Source organism: Montipora capricornis, chromosome 2 (assembly GCF_036669925.1).
Source record: "Montipora capricornis isolate CH-2021 chromosome 2, ASM3666992v2, whole genome shotgun sequence".
Lineage (NCBI taxonomy): Eukaryota > Metazoa > Cnidaria > Anthozoa > Scleractinia > Acroporidae > Montipora > Montipora capricornis.
Genome location: NC_090884.1, coordinates 41,775,943 through 41,790,942, shown reverse-complemented (window position 1 = coordinate 41,790,942; position 15,000 = coordinate 41,775,943). Strand labels below are relative to the sequence as shown.

The 15,000-nt window shown below is 40.5% G+C and overlaps 2 protein-coding genes across 3 annotated transcripts in view; one reads left to right on the top strand and one right to left on the bottom strand.

The window, feature by feature from the left end:
• Positions 1–5,397, top strand: part of LOC138022063 (ATP-binding cassette sub-family A member 2-like) — a 78,521-nt gene extending 73,124 nt beyond the window's left edge. For both annotated transcript variants that reach the window (XM_068869097.1, XM_068869093.1), the window contains exons 41-43: positions 768–905; positions 1,099–1,320; positions 3,956–5,397. In XM_068869097.1, coding sequence (XP_068725198.1) covers positions 768–905; positions 1,099–1,320; positions 3,956–3,991 — 396 coding nt within the window. In that variant the 3' untranslated portion in view covers positions 3,992–5,397. The remainder of the gene's footprint in view (positions 1–767; positions 906–1,098; positions 1,321–3,955) is intronic.
• Positions 5,398–6,655: 1,258 nt separating this feature from the next.
• Positions 6,656–15,000, bottom strand: part of LOC138022097 (valine--tRNA ligase-like) — a 34,578-nt gene continuing 26,233 nt past the window's right edge. Inside the window, exons 24-33 of the mRNA XM_068869122.1 lie at positions 14,336–14,463; positions 13,948–14,103; positions 12,491–12,555; positions 11,733–11,868; positions 10,785–10,896; positions 10,204–10,288; positions 9,265–9,352; positions 7,024–7,137; positions 6,893–6,928; positions 6,656–6,810 (exon numbers count right to left, since the gene is read on the bottom strand). Coding sequence (XP_068725223.1) covers positions 6,742–6,810; positions 6,893–6,928; positions 7,024–7,137; positions 9,265–9,352; positions 10,204–10,288; positions 10,785–10,896; positions 11,733–11,868; positions 12,491–12,555; positions 13,948–14,103; positions 14,336–14,463 — 989 coding nt within the window. The 3' untranslated portion in view covers positions 6,656–6,741. The remainder of the gene's footprint in view (positions 6,811–6,892; positions 6,929–7,023; positions 7,138–9,264; positions 9,353–10,203; positions 10,289–10,784; positions 10,897–11,732; positions 11,869–12,490; positions 12,556–13,947; positions 14,104–14,335; positions 14,464–15,000) is intronic.

The window sequence follows — 15,000 nt, the reverse complement described above, 5'->3', positions numbered from 1 at the left end:
AAGAATCCTTGCCGTCCCAAGTAGAGCAGTTTTTTTGCAGTACTTCCACCGGTATCACTATTCCAGTCTTTTCCAAAAATTTCTTTAGTTTTTTTTGGCACAGTCCTCAGAGCGCCAAGGACTACTAGGACAACTTCTACTTGTCTTAATGTCCACATTCTTATAATTTCCCTTTTTAAATCTTGGTACGTATTAATTTTTCCAGTTCTTTCTCTCTTACTCTGTTGTCACTAGGTACTGCTACATCAATTATCAATGCCGTTCTTTTTTCTTTGTCGATTATAATCAAGTCCAGTCTCCTATGTTATATTTCGTGATCACATTGGATGTTAAAATCCCACAAAATCTTACATGTCCTATTCTCTTCCAGCTTTTGAGGTTGTTTTTCGTACCATTTGTCAGCGCGGTCTAAGCTGTATTTTCTACACAATTCCCAGTGGCAGTACCAGTACTAGTACCAGTACCAGTAGTACCAGTAGTAGTACCAGTATGATTTGCATGAAAACGCAACTCATTTGTCATTGTTAGGTAAATGGTTTCGCACCAAGACTTGCTCTGAAACCTAGTCACTTAGTTGTTTTTATGGCAGTAAACGTCACAAAGATAACGCAATCAGTGTTCATTCTAAGTGTGGGCTTCTGAAAATTCACTCAGACTCTGAACACAAGAACCATTTGCTTATAAGACGGACTTGAACAGCGAGATACAGCACAGTACTGTTGGAACTCTTAATATTGAAAGTTATATCTCGATTAAATGTTTTTTAGGAACATCACCACAACATGGTTCAATACCAGCTCCCCTCTGGTGTGATGGAACTGTCCGAGGTGTTCGGCCATATCGAGTCGTCTTATGAAACTTTGCATATAGAGGATTATTCCGTTAGTCAGACGACGCTAGACAATGTAAGAATTTTTCCTTCACTTTATATTTTCCCGATAATTTTCATCTTTGGACTGGAACGACATTGTTGTAACACGCTAAAAGGATCATATTTTATGTCTGTTATTTCCGTAGTTTCGAATTTAGCTATCTTTCGGTGGCGTCTTTGTTTAAGCGACCTTTTTATCAAGACTGGTACTCTATATATATCTTTAGGTGTTCATCAACTTCGCTCGCCAACAAACGGACGAAATTGTTTTGGACGAAGAGAGTCTAAAGCCGCAAAGAAGTGTTTCGAGGTTCCGAGTACGTAGGCGCGCTGAGAGACTTCGAGCCATGTGGTCTGATGACGTCCGGTTTTGTGCTTTAGAGGAATACCCTGAGCAGCATGGGGAAGAGTTTGACAATGATGACTGGCAAGTTACATTCTCAGATCGGGTAAGTGACTGTTGACTTGCTGACACCTTTCCTCACCGGGGTGAGTAACCAACAAGATTCTCTACCCAACCGGATTTTTTTCTCGCTTTCCTCCTTCTGCAAGTACGTTTTGTTCATAATAATAAGATTGGAATCAAAACGAGAAAGTAACGGAACTCCAAATGAAAACAATTAACAAATAGATTCCATGTTGCAGTGCGTCTGTTCAGTAATTTCTCTTTTTAATTGGAGTGCAGGGATGGCGCAGTGGTGAGAGCACTCGCCTTTCACTAGTGTGGTCCAGGTTCGATTCCCAGACTCGGCGTCATTTGTGGATTGAGTTTGTTGGTTCTCTACTCTGCACCGTGGGAGGCGCGATGGCCTCATGGTTAATGCGCTCGACTCCGGAGCGAGTTGTCCGGGTCGTGCCGTGGCCGGAGACACTGTTGTGTTCTTGGGTAAGACACTTTACTCTCACGGTGCTTCTCTCCACCCAGCTGTATAAATAGGTACCGGCGAATTTAATGCCCTGCGATGGACTAGCATCCCATCCAGGGGGGAGTAGAAATACTCCTAGTCGCATCATGCTACAGAAACCGGGATAAGCTCCTGCCTAATGGGCCACTTGACTCGTAAGCAGACTTTATCTACTCTGCACCGAGAGGTTTTTTTCCGGGTACACCGGTTTTCTCTCTCCTCAAAAACCAACATTTGATTTGATTTGTGTTAATTTGTTGATTTCAGTTTACAGTGTCCCCAATTAGCGCTCCAGCGCTAGAACGACTAGACACCCTTTCTTTAAGGAGGCTCGAAATACTTTCTCCATTATTCAAACAAATAAGCATATTTTGTCCTTAGATACAGTTAGGGTAATTATATCAAGACGAAATTTGGCCAGGGTATTAAGTACCCATTGTAGATTTCTGACATCATATTTTCCTTAAAAATAACGTTACCATGGCAACGATATTAGGCATTTCTTTGAGCCTTAAAATTAACATATGATGTCTTTTTTTAAACAAACGGGATGGTGAAATTTTCCCATTCAGCGTTACCAGATAATGTTAGAAATACTCTCTAAAATATTTAAAATTCAACAAAATCTGTAGGTCAGTTTTTCGGAAAACCTTTTTTTTTTTTAAACGTGTCTCTAACTTTTTTAAATTTGAGAGACAAGCGTTTTAAATTAATCTAAGCTAACATGCAAAAAATGAAAAAAATTCACCGTCCGGAAGCAGAGAGATAAACGAGTAAAGTTGCAAAATCAGGAAAAATGAGGGGGTTACGAGCTTGGCATTTACGCATGCGTCACCCGCTCGTTCGAGTCCGCGCGCGAGTGGAGCTACAGGCCAACACAAACGGATTTAAGTGACCATCAAAGCGTTTGTGTATAATTTTCGTAGTTTTCGTGAATAGGAGTTGTATATTTATATTCCATATATATAGGAATTGGGAGAAAGGTGAGCGAAATTAGGGGTATTTGTATTTGTTTCTGTTGACCCATTTGAATCATGAGCTGACGCAAGCAGGCTCAGCTGAAAACCCTTTCACAATGTGGTGAGAACAAAAAAGTAGCACACGAGGCGATAGCAGAGTGTATGACTGGTCGTGTTTTCACGACAGCCATTGTTTCCCTTAACATTCCTGAAATTGGTTTGTTTGCAGACTTTGTTAAGCGACTTAAAAATCATACGTGTTTTCACTGGTAAGATTAAATGAGGAGAGAGCACCTGAAAATGGTACGCCTGTTGTATTTCCGATTTGAACAACCACAAACGACTCCTCGTTGGCCGAAGGTAATTGCCAACTCGCTTAAGCTACCTGGTTTGGTGGCTTAAATGTAATGCCAATTCTATTGAAATTTGCCGACTCGCTTGGGAAAGGAACTCTTTTCACGGAATTTTCGGTTGTCACTCGCTAAGCGACCTGAAAAACAGCTCGTGAAAGCACAGCCACTGATGTTCTTATCACATTTTGACGTCATCTGTGATCTATTCCTGAACAGACACACGGAACATGGAGTCTATTTGTGTTATATAATAATAAGGAATTAAAAGTTTTAGTATAAATACACAGGTGATTATACAAAATCGCGCGCTCTCATTGGCTCGCTATCTCGGATTATCAGCCGATAATCACCTCGACGGACAAAATGGCTGCCAGTAGTTGTTTTGCCACTGTAAGTGAAGATGATTTCGCGTTGAAATGTTTTTTTTTCTCTTTTTTGAAATAATCACCTGTGTATTTATACTAAAACAATTATTCGCCTGAGGCTCTGTGATTATCGGTGAATATTCACCTCGACTTCGTCTCGGTGAATATTCACCGATAATCACTTCGCCTTCGGCGAATAATTGTTAATTAATGATAACGTCAACTATGCTACTGTTGTCTAATAGATCATAGGTGAGAACCAATCAAAATGCGTGCATTTTTGAGCTTATTATATAAACAGCTGCAGTTAAGTACCGCTACAAAGCTTAGTATTGACATGTCCAGATCAACAATTTTTGAGATATCTCTTCAGAGGTTGGGAACACCTCTTTGAACCCACTTTTGGCTTTCAAATGGAACAATCCAACTACATCATTTTACGTAGAGCCTCAGTTAACACTTGTAAATAACCTCTTCTATTTCACACATATTTGCTTTTCAGGGCCGCCTCAGTTTTGAAAATATAGAAGATTTGTAGCAGCTTTACAACAGAATTGTGTGTGGTTTCAACGGGGGTCGTTGGACTGCTCCAACTTACTGATACCGGAAGCCAATAACCTGGATCGCACAACTACCTTTTCACAGACGAGGGCCCGTTTGTTCAAAAGCCGATCAACGCTAATCCCAGATTAAAAATTAAGCAAGGAGTTTGTCTCGACTCCCATATGCTATTCGGTAAAACTTTACATTTGAAGAGGTCAATCTTGAAAAACAAATATAAGCAAAAGAAACTTCCACCAAAAAGTTGAAAACCGTGACATGAAACAAAAGTTTACGCTAATCCTGGATTAAGTTAATCGGCTTTCGAACAACCGGGCTCAGGATATTTGTTCTTAATAAGATTTAACTCGCACTTTTATGACCATTCCCAAGGGTACTTGTCTAATATATTGTACGAGGCCTATAATCGGCTGTTAAGCTCTGGTTTTGCCTGTAAAAATGCTGCTGGAAAGGGCTTCTAGAGATTTCTTTTGTAAAAGCAGTGGTAAAGTTAGGAGTGGGCTTGATTTTGGAAAAAGGAAAACCCTGCGTAAATGGACGAATTTTCAACAACACCCTCATTTCTTAGGTGTGAGTTACACATTGGGGCGTGGTTGAATGGTCTTTTTGATCAACCTGGCCTGTCCTTTCGATGACGTCACTAGCGTGCACAGGCTTCGCGCGGACAATTGCCCGTTAAACGAATGTCTATTTGCGCGTGCCTGCTTCCATTTTTTGTGGTTCTAGAGGTAAAAATAACAGTGAGTAGGGTATTTTTTTAAATTAAAGTTGCCACGGCATTGCACAGGTAACCACGCAGAATTTGTATAGTTCGTGACGTAGTCACTTAACTACTCGTGTTTCGCGCGTGTATTTCACGTGTAAATCCGCCATATTGCTCGAATTTACGCGCGTGTAAGTGATGCTATTCCTGCGACCTGTACTGTAGAATGACAGATATTAACGGTTTTGAAGCATTTGTACAGTAAAAAAATGTTTTGTACTCGCAGGGACTAACCCACCATCTTTTTTCTTGTAATATTTTCTTGAACGTTAGAATTATTTTTAGGTCTTTTCCTAAAACACCGAAAACACCGATGGAAACGTCGTTATTGGTGGAGTGGTAAATTTCGAGCACAGCAGATTGGATAAGGAGGCGGGATAGGGAAAAATTTTTAGATGTTGCTGTAATAGGGTTTAACAAATCAAGGGCTGATAAATGTAACAGTGTTTCACACTTAAAATTAACTTTTATGAATTACATTTGCTCTGGAATGCTGCCAGGGAAAACTTTGTAAGATATATTATTCCAAACACCCTATTTATCGTGCCTTTGTCAGGCCAAAATTTATTTTAAATTGACTAAATTAAAGGGAGGACGTAATTAAAGAACAGTTTCTTGTTTGTACGTTTTGTTGTGGTCTGTAGATAATTTTCATCACGTCTCGGCAGCTTTGTTAATAAGTCTAAGTAGAATCCGTTTTTTGAAATTCCTTGCTGTTTTAGCAAATATCAATATGGCCGCTGGTCACGATTGTCCCATTTGATAACAAGAGTCCTTTCGACCATAATATTCCATCATTTTAAGTTTACCTTTTACAGCATAAACTAAAAGTGAATACAGGTCCATAGGAATGTGATGTCATTTAAGTTACTGGGAATACTAAACCAGGGATGACAGCATTTGCTTCAGCTTCTTCGAAGCAAGCCAAAGTGAAAAGTTCACCTTACGAAAACAAGGAGAAAAGTAAGACCTAGTACGATCTGAACAATTTCGTACTTGGAATTGAACTGGAAGTGGCCAGTATTCGAAACTGACATGCAGGAGTTAAAAAGTGTAATAGGGGTCGATTAGGATGAAACGAGAAGCAGAGCAACTAGGTCATCGAATTTGAGCACAATTCCAATGAGGAGAATTTCAAAATAGCTCAAATCTCTTAAACCCTTCCCCTTCTTGGAGTGACACTCGAAGATTTTACTCTGTCTAACCCTCTGGGACGAAAAAGGGGACAACTACAGATTTACAGACGTCTGTTATGTAGAGAAGTTGAAACCGAAACCGCAAACAATCGTATTTGCGTTTTGTATCCAACAGATGCCCTGTCAAATCAGACTTTGTTTTGGACAACCCTCTCTCTACAAAGCGCCCCCACCATCCTAGATCGGGCATTTATCAAACATTACCAAAAGACCATGACTAGGAGCAAACAACTATCATACTAAGTTTACAGACTGAGCTATTTTTAGACCACCTTTTCCGCAAGAAAAAACAAAGGCAGTTCCGGTTCGGTGACGCTATGACGTCGAGTTAGTTCTTTGCGATTGGTCATCGGGTTCCTGTGGGAGTGTCATTTCGCGGGAAATTTAATCTAAAAATAAATCGGTCTGTAAAAACGACGTGACAGAAATAGAGGGCTGTTTTCCGCTCCTCATATTACCAGTTAAAACAGTTCCATGAGGGACGCTATGAAAGTTAAAGAAGAAGGAATTTTGTTCACTCTACCTGCAACATGTAACAATTCCGTACTGCAGAGTTGAACTACAAACGTTGACATTGTTTGGTTAACAGCATGTCCAGCATTCAAGCTGTCACCTCTCTCTAATATGCGGCCAACCCCCTTAAGTACGAAAACGTCCAGATGTTCGTCAGAATAACATTCAATTTTATTAAACGAACTAAAATTTTAATGTTCTTTCCTACACTTTTGAAACATTGAAATTTTTTGATTAATTGACGATTGAATTCCCTTATTCTGCCATTTTGAATGAAGCTAGCGCCTTGCCTATCTTTGCAAGTTCTGTTTCTAACTGTTTGAGCTGAAATTGAAAGACACGAAAGCATGAAATTAGTATTTTGGTAAACGTGTACAAGTCAAATCAACGACAAAAAACAACAAACCTTTTCTGTATTTTGTTGCTGAACATTCTCGGGTACCTGAAAACGCGCAAAAAATCACATAAACATGATTTTCTAAACTTGAGAAAACTATCGGTGTCATTTAGAAACTGAAATCTTGTATTGACTTGTACCTTTGAGCAATAATCGGTTATTTCCATGGCTTCTTTTAGCTTTGCAAGTTGGCCGTTTAGTTTTTCCTTCTTTCCATCCAACTTCGCAATTTCCTTTGCCACGTCCACCAGGCCCTAAAAACGACAGGAAGCGAATGTTAATCGGGAAAAATTCGGAAGGCACCTTTATCTACGTGCTTCCAGCAAAATAATCGCACGGATTTTCCCACAACTGCTATAGGGTTCCGGTGAGTCAAATTGTTGCTGAAATGAAATCAGTGTGCGAAAGCCGATGTGTTGTTTTCACGCCTTTTGCTATCAAAAACAACTACAACAATGTATTACTATTTCCCCGACAACCAAAATTCCTTTTGGGAAACAACAGGTATATTTACCACTTTGTGTCGGAATTAAGGGGCCATGGCACAGTTGTCTAAGAGAACCGGCTGATCTCAAAAAAGGACTGATTCGAGTAACCAATACTCTCCTGCATGTCAAAACTAAAGCATGCAGCGCCATCTTGTTGGGCCCACTTCCACACTAAAGTTGCGTAGTGAAGTGAAGTTATGGTTGAAAAAGGAACCTCCTTCGATGTTACGCGGAAAACTTTGAAAGTGGTTTTTACAACATTGCCACACGGTTTTCCTCTCGACTCAGTGTGGTCCCAGCAAGGTGGCCACCGCGATTTTATCGTGCTTCTCTTCGAACAACAGATGCTCCACCCAGTTTCTTTGTAGATCAGTGGTAGGAAACGTTTTGTACTACATGCTCTTCTTGATAGTTTTAAGTTTCCGAAACTACCGATCAAAAACGATCTTCGGGTTTTTAAATCACTTAAAATGGAAAGCAAGCTTGCTTCTTTTTGGTTTAACTTGGTTAATTCATACCACAAATCTTGGCTATAAGGAGTAAAACTAACACTTTGGTTGGAAGGTATGGGCCATGATACCGCAACGACAGACCAAGACGACTTTCGTACCGGCGCAAGTTCACCACCTGGTAACGCATGTCAATTACACGCTAACATTCAACTTGCGTTTTCAGTGGACACGGAATACAAAAAAACAAAAACAAAACCAATGTACACGTAGGCACGAGATGAAATCACCGAGTGAACATCCAAACACAGTCAGCCTAGCTTAGAGAAGTCTTTGCATTAAAGTGGTACCATGATCAAAAAATCAAATCTTTTTTTCTTTGGATTTCAAACCCTAACACAGTGACCCAAGTTTTAAGCCTTAATTTAAAAAAAGACACTTGCTTATTTTAACTAGAATTTTTCTATTTAAAGGGGCAGTGTCACGCTATTTCAGTCAAACTTCAAAACACTACAAGACGTCATTGCATCAATGAAGACCAAAAAATAATGCTGTAGTTTTGTTACCAATAACCTCTGAAGTGCACTGAAGCTATTCTTCGTTGTTAGCGGCCAAGGATGCAGAAGAGGGTAATGGATTGAAACTTGAAAAAACTGGCCAGTGTGGAGACGATGTCTTCAGAACGAGTTGGCAAAAATTAATTACGAATAGCTCTTTGTGCCATAGATACATCTCACATCTTCTCATTGTTGTCAGGAATGTTGAACTAATTTAGATTTTTACCTACAGTAGTTTCGACCTCCGTAAAAACATCAAATTTAGCACGACTGTGCCCCTTTAATGGTCCGCCATTCTTGAGGGAGCTGGATCGAGGAGGAAGTGACGTCAAAGACTCACTAGTTTAAGAATGCACTGCGTTTGTACCCGACTGAATTAATGAGCCGTTTTAACTCACGTGACAAGCAGCCATATTAGATCACTGAAACAATAGCAAGTATTTGCATAGAAATAGAGTTCAATTAGTTTGGTACACCATCACGGCCGCCATTTTCTTTGTTTTGGAACACCAACATGGCCGCCGTGACGTCATGTGAAAACGCTCTATATACAGCACGGGAGTTTCGGGCTTTTAAGTTTTAAATTCGTGTTTGGCATACATAATAAACTGCGTTAACACGCTGAATTTTTAAGCTATTGAGTGAATGACGTCATTCTTCCCAAGCTTCAACATTCTGAGGTCCAGTCGGTCAGTTTTGAACGCGAGTATATAATGGCGGACCGTGAAATCCAAAACTTACAATCAACGTAAACAGCCTTTGGATAAAAATCAAAGCTCAAAATTTTGCCATGCAGGTGTCATGCAAACACACTTTCAAAATGATCTGAAGAACAATAGGAAGTGATTTTTTCATCATGGTGCCCACTTTAGGATCCAATACGATACCTTGAGAAGTACATGAACTTCACATTTATCTGACACAGTCGCGACAGCGCATCCTCGGGGAGGCTTCTCTTCACAAACTACATGAATACTACAAGCAAATAGCACGTAATCAGACAGCTACCGAGAAAGGTCTATTGTAAAGAACTTTCTCCTACTTTAGGGCGGCTAGAACAGGTGTTTTTGCGACTGCTTTATTTGCTTCCTTCAGTGCTATTCTCTACTCAGCAAATTCTGGCTTTGCAATACGAGAGAGATCTAGCGCGTTTACGGCAAACGGAAAGCGACAGACTGAAACTTACATTTTGCCAAAACTCAAACAAAGGTTTTGATTTCAGCTGATTTCTTGCCTGTTAGCTACAGATATAGATCACCTTATCAAAAGAGAGTCAGGCAAGTCACAATTAGAGGAATTTCAAGCTTTTATAACCGACAGTAGTCTGCCGTTTTCCGTCACGGTCTTACGCAATGCTAAATCTCTCTACTGTTAGTCAACATCTGATGTGTGATCATGTTGAATGCCACGCCGCTGAACGGTATCAAAAGTATTAGGGAGCTAATGCACGCGACGCTTTTGAGACGCGGACGGCAGCTGGAAATAAACATTTCAAATGCCAGGACAACAGTATTGTTTCCCAGATTTTTAAACACTTCAGCTCTAAAGAAGAAACGTTACTTAGGAATATAAATGTGGTTGTGTGAAGACAACCTAAAAGTTGCCGTCTGCGTCTTAAAAAGTCGTGTTCTGTTGGCCCGCAGTCACCGAACAAAAGACACCATCCAACATAAGATGCTAACGTGCCCACACATTATTATTGCATCGTTTTTCCCGGTTTTTACTTAGGGCTGCAGGCAAACTACTTTGGAGAAAAGATGTTGCATATGGTAACAGTTTGATCGCATTAAAGATATAAATATGCATAACGGTAACTGAGAATTTACCTTTCACTAGAACTCAGGGTGCAAGCTGTGTCGGTGTATTTGCTGACGGTAGACGCCAGAGACCGCTCGGAGAAAACCACGTATACTGTAAAATCAAAGACTCGCAATGAACTGGCTTCCACATCCAAAGCAGGGCAGAGTGAAGGGGCACTTTTTATGACTTTCTAATTTAATCACTCTTTAAGTATAACAATTGCAATTTAACAGACAATGGTTTTATAGCTATTGCTAATGGATAATGAGCCAACAACGAAAATTTCGACAAAAAGTGAACACGCAGACACATTCATTAACCGAGAAAACATCACAATAGGAAATGAACAATAGGCTATTATGTTGATGAACGAGAGTACTTAGTTATAGCCGATGGGATGCTCGGTTGAGCCGTGATCAATAGATGATTGAAATGACGAGACTAGCAGTAATAGCGCTGACCACTCATTTACACCCAGAAATGCACAAACGTTACCTAACACGAATTATTAAGTGTCCCGCGTCAGTAAAGATTTTCCACATTCCATACAAACGATTAATTATTAACTTTCTTTCAGATTATAAAGCGTGTGCTAAACAGTGAATACCTTCTGGTTTTGCTTTGGTCAAGTTGTACTCCTGTCGAATCGAACGGATTGTTTTCACGATACTCTGTACCAGGTTCATCTCGTCTTCCAGCATGGCATCACTCCATGGACGCTGCAAGAAAAATAACAGTAAATTAGCCGTACCTGACGTTACAAAAATAGACTGTTGTAAATCGGATTACTTTCCCTCCTAGAAACGGTCTCTTTTCTCTCAGTTGCATTTGCTGAGCCGACGGGCAGGAGGCAGAAAAACCTATTCCCTTGGTTTGAATTCGCTTCCATTTAACCGCCGTCCACGATCTCGGACGGAGGTATTTAAGGCGCATGCTCCCTGTTATGTTTCCTGACCGTCGATCGAGACAACAGTGTCCGCGCATTTCTTTACAGTAGAGTTTACTAGCAAAGTAACCGCAGCGTATACTGATTAAACAGTCAGTCTCGACCCCGCAAAACTTCTCTATTCTCCAAGCCTGTCAGTTGCGAAAATGCAAAAGAAAACAGGCTTCTTCTTGAGGAGAAAGGATAACTTCTCAGAATTAATAGTTTAGTGGAGTACGACGGTCAGGGAGAGTGCAGTCCTGAGAAGGACTGTTTGGGATGACATTGACTGCCGTTTCGACAACCCATCTTCGGAGTCAAAGTGTCATAACGTCTCCACCGGTAAACTCTGTAACAGCAATGGACACTTTTATTAAGGTATACTTTACCTGCAACTACCAACTGGTTTACGATTACTTGTTCAACTTGTTTAATCCAAGTACAAATTAAAGGACATTATCACTTATTTCGGATACAAACGCTATCACTGGAAAAAGCTAGAACTATTTTGATTGTAAACATTGTGCTCTGTGGTTTAACGTTAATTTTTGTTTTAGTGGAGGTTCCCTTCAACGATAAGAAAAAAGCACTATCCTTCCCTCCCTGAGTCATGTGCAACAAAAGACTCACCTCCTCTGGGTAGGGTGTGACGCAAATACTTGGTGGCGCGTCAGCAGTCCTGCGCGGTAGCCGTTGGTACAGCTCCTCAGTCAGGAAAGGCATGAATGGACTGAGAAGAATCAAACCATTTTCCAAACACGTGTACCTTTTTGATGTTAAGAAAAATAACAGTTTTTCTGACTAAGTTGAAATGAGGACAAAAATAGAGGAATTTCTAATGAAGCGTTTCAGTGATTTCGCGATTATTTAGTCTTCACGGTAGTTCTACACACAGTGACTGGCTTTTACACGAAGATGCACCATAGAAGGGTCGCTTCACGCTGCGCGTTTGTTGGAATTCACTAATGCGTGATCGATAAGCCAAGGTGACGATCAACAAACAGCAGCACAGACAAGGAGACCTTAAAGATATTTCCAGGGGAGAACAGTGACTGAGCTTCACTCCACGCAGACGCAGCACCAGTTTCTTTAGAAATTAACCGCTTCATTCATCGAGTTAATTACAAAATCAATCTATTAGTGAGTGGTTTATTTGGCAAAGTTGGGTAGAAAACAGCACTTCACATTACCCTACAATAGTTAATTCGGTTGAAATATAAAGTTCTACACGGCCAAAGTTTGCAAAAACGTAACCCTTCCCTATCATTAAGTGGTTGGTTACCCATAGCTAGCTAGCTAGCAAGTTAGTTTGTTAGTACGTTAGGGGCATCTCATGATCGATCAAAAAACAACGAGTTTACCAAAACACACTAACAGAAAAAGGATACAGAGTGTTTTGTGCTGTGGTAATAGTCTCTTCGCTGCCTTTTTGTAGCACTGGTTTGAGGTATTCCTGTAATGCAATGCAATGCAATGCAATGCAATGCAACAACAATAGTTAAAAGAACTGCATGATACCATCTCCTTAAAGTGGTACCATGATGATGATCAAAAAATCACTTCCTATTTTTCGTCAGATTTTGAAAGTGTGTTTGCTTAACACCTGCCTGCAAAATTTTGAGCTTTGATTTTTATTCTAAGTCTGTTTACTTTGAGTGTAAGTTTTGGATTTCACGGTCCGCCATTAAGCCTGGTTTCCATATGATCTGCAACAGTCTGCAGTCACACGATCGGAAGCTGTCTACGTCGGTCTTATCGGAGGCAAATGTTTCCATTTAATCTAAAGCGATCGCAGACAAGAGTACCACTCATCCTCTGCGAACCATCTGCGAAGCGAGGAGAAAAAGGCGCGCTCGAGGATTTCCAACAAAATGGCGCCAAGCACTTAACTTAAGTCTGATTGGACACGACATGACACGTGTTTCAAGGCGAACAATAGTGTGTCGCCGATAAGACACAGATCAGACACGAGTTTTCATTAAAAATTGTCTTGATCGGAAGCGTCGCAATGGTCGGGAAATTAAAACTAGATTCAACTTTCCCGATCATACAGATCGTGTGCCGCAGATCGCCGCAAACGCCGGGGTCAAATGTTCGCAGATAGGTAGACCTATCTGCGATCGTGTCGCAGACTGATCGCAGACCGCTGCAGATCATATGGAAACCAGGCTTTACTCACGCTCAAAACGGATCGACTGGACATCGGAGGGTTGGAGCTAGGGAAAAGTGACGACATTCCCTTAAAATTTCAACGTCTAAAGGCAGTTTATTATGTATGCAAAACACGAGTTTAAAAATCTGAAAGCCCGAAACTCCCGTGCTGCATATTAATTCATTCGCGTACAAACGGCATTGCATTCTTAAACTTGTGATAAACAAGCGAGTCTTTGACGTCATTTAGTAATGCCGGACCATTAAATAGGAAAATTCCAGTCAAAATGAACAAATGCCTTTTTGAAACTAAGGCTTAAAACTTGGGCCCCTTAGTGTTTAGTCAACATAGTTTTGAAATCGAAAGAAAAAAGATGTAATTTCTTTTAAGTGTACAGGCATATTTTGGCGGATTCATAAACTGTTAGGCCACCGTGTTGAATTTCTGAAGCTGAAGAGATCTTGGAAGAGAAAAACCGAAGCGTACTATAATCGCCCTTTAAATTCACACGCCTACACTGAAACACTCTTAAGATGTAATTTAATCAATTTAGTGTTAGCTTTGGTTGCTTTAAATTCTGCTTACATTTGCTGTGATAAAATATGATTACATTTCTTCCCCTTATGTTTAGAGGCATGATCCTTTTACCTATTAGGTCACTATTTTCCTTTCAGCATTTTCGGACTGTCTTACCAAATAAACATCGCACAGCTCATAAAGCCAAAAGTTGTAAATGGCTGTCGTCACTGCGGGGAAGTCATAGTCTCTGAAGCCTTCATTCGCCGTTTTTACTGCGTAAGATAACCGGCTCAAAATCCAGCGGTCCTCCAGGGTCTCGTTACCTATGAGCTAAGTAAAGAAGAGAATTTTAAGGATTAGTTGATGGAGCAGGAGGCAACCTTGGGCAATGATATCATAGGGTGTAAAGGGACAATAGAATAAGTAATTAACGAAAGCAAATGACTTAAACTAATTCCCACGAGAGGCCACCAGGGGGTTAAAAGACCAGTTTCTACTGAATAAACTGCGAATAAGTCAAAAGTTGGAGAAGACAGTGATCCGCCCTTTGCTCGTATCTCACCTCTTGTCTTGGCTTTGGGGAGAAATCAGATCCCAGGCCACTGAGGGCAAACTTGGTAGCATTCCAAAGCTTGTTGCAGAAATGGCGGTATCCTTGCACACGAAGAACGTCAAGATTTATGTCTCGACCTACAGTGTAAAATCATGTCAATTTTAAGCCCCAAATACCAAGGGATCTATTATGGACTGCACCCATGAAGTGGCATAGAATTAGGGGGTTCAACATACCGCAAACCGCCTTATTTCACTCTCACTAGGCCGGAAGGCGCTTTCGTTTACCAAAACCACCCTTATGGCAGAACGAATATCACAATAACCGATCTTTTAACAGTACTTCACACATTCTTTACTACATGTTAAGACAGCAATCGTATTTCTCCTTGCAAAGTCACAAGAATATCTTTCTAATTTAATTCCTTTTGATAACCTGCGAGCAGAAAGTTTGGACATCCTATTAGCAGTTTACAAACGCAAAGAAAATTTTAGTTTCTAAAGAAACTGTGGTAAAAAAGATCTACATAGATCTACATAGGCGAAACAGGGAGAAGATTGGCGGACCGCTTTCGCGAACACCTACGAGATGTAGAAAAAAACGACACAGATGCCTCAAAACCAGTTGCACGCCATTTTAATCTTCCTAATCACTCCAACCAAAACATGACTATT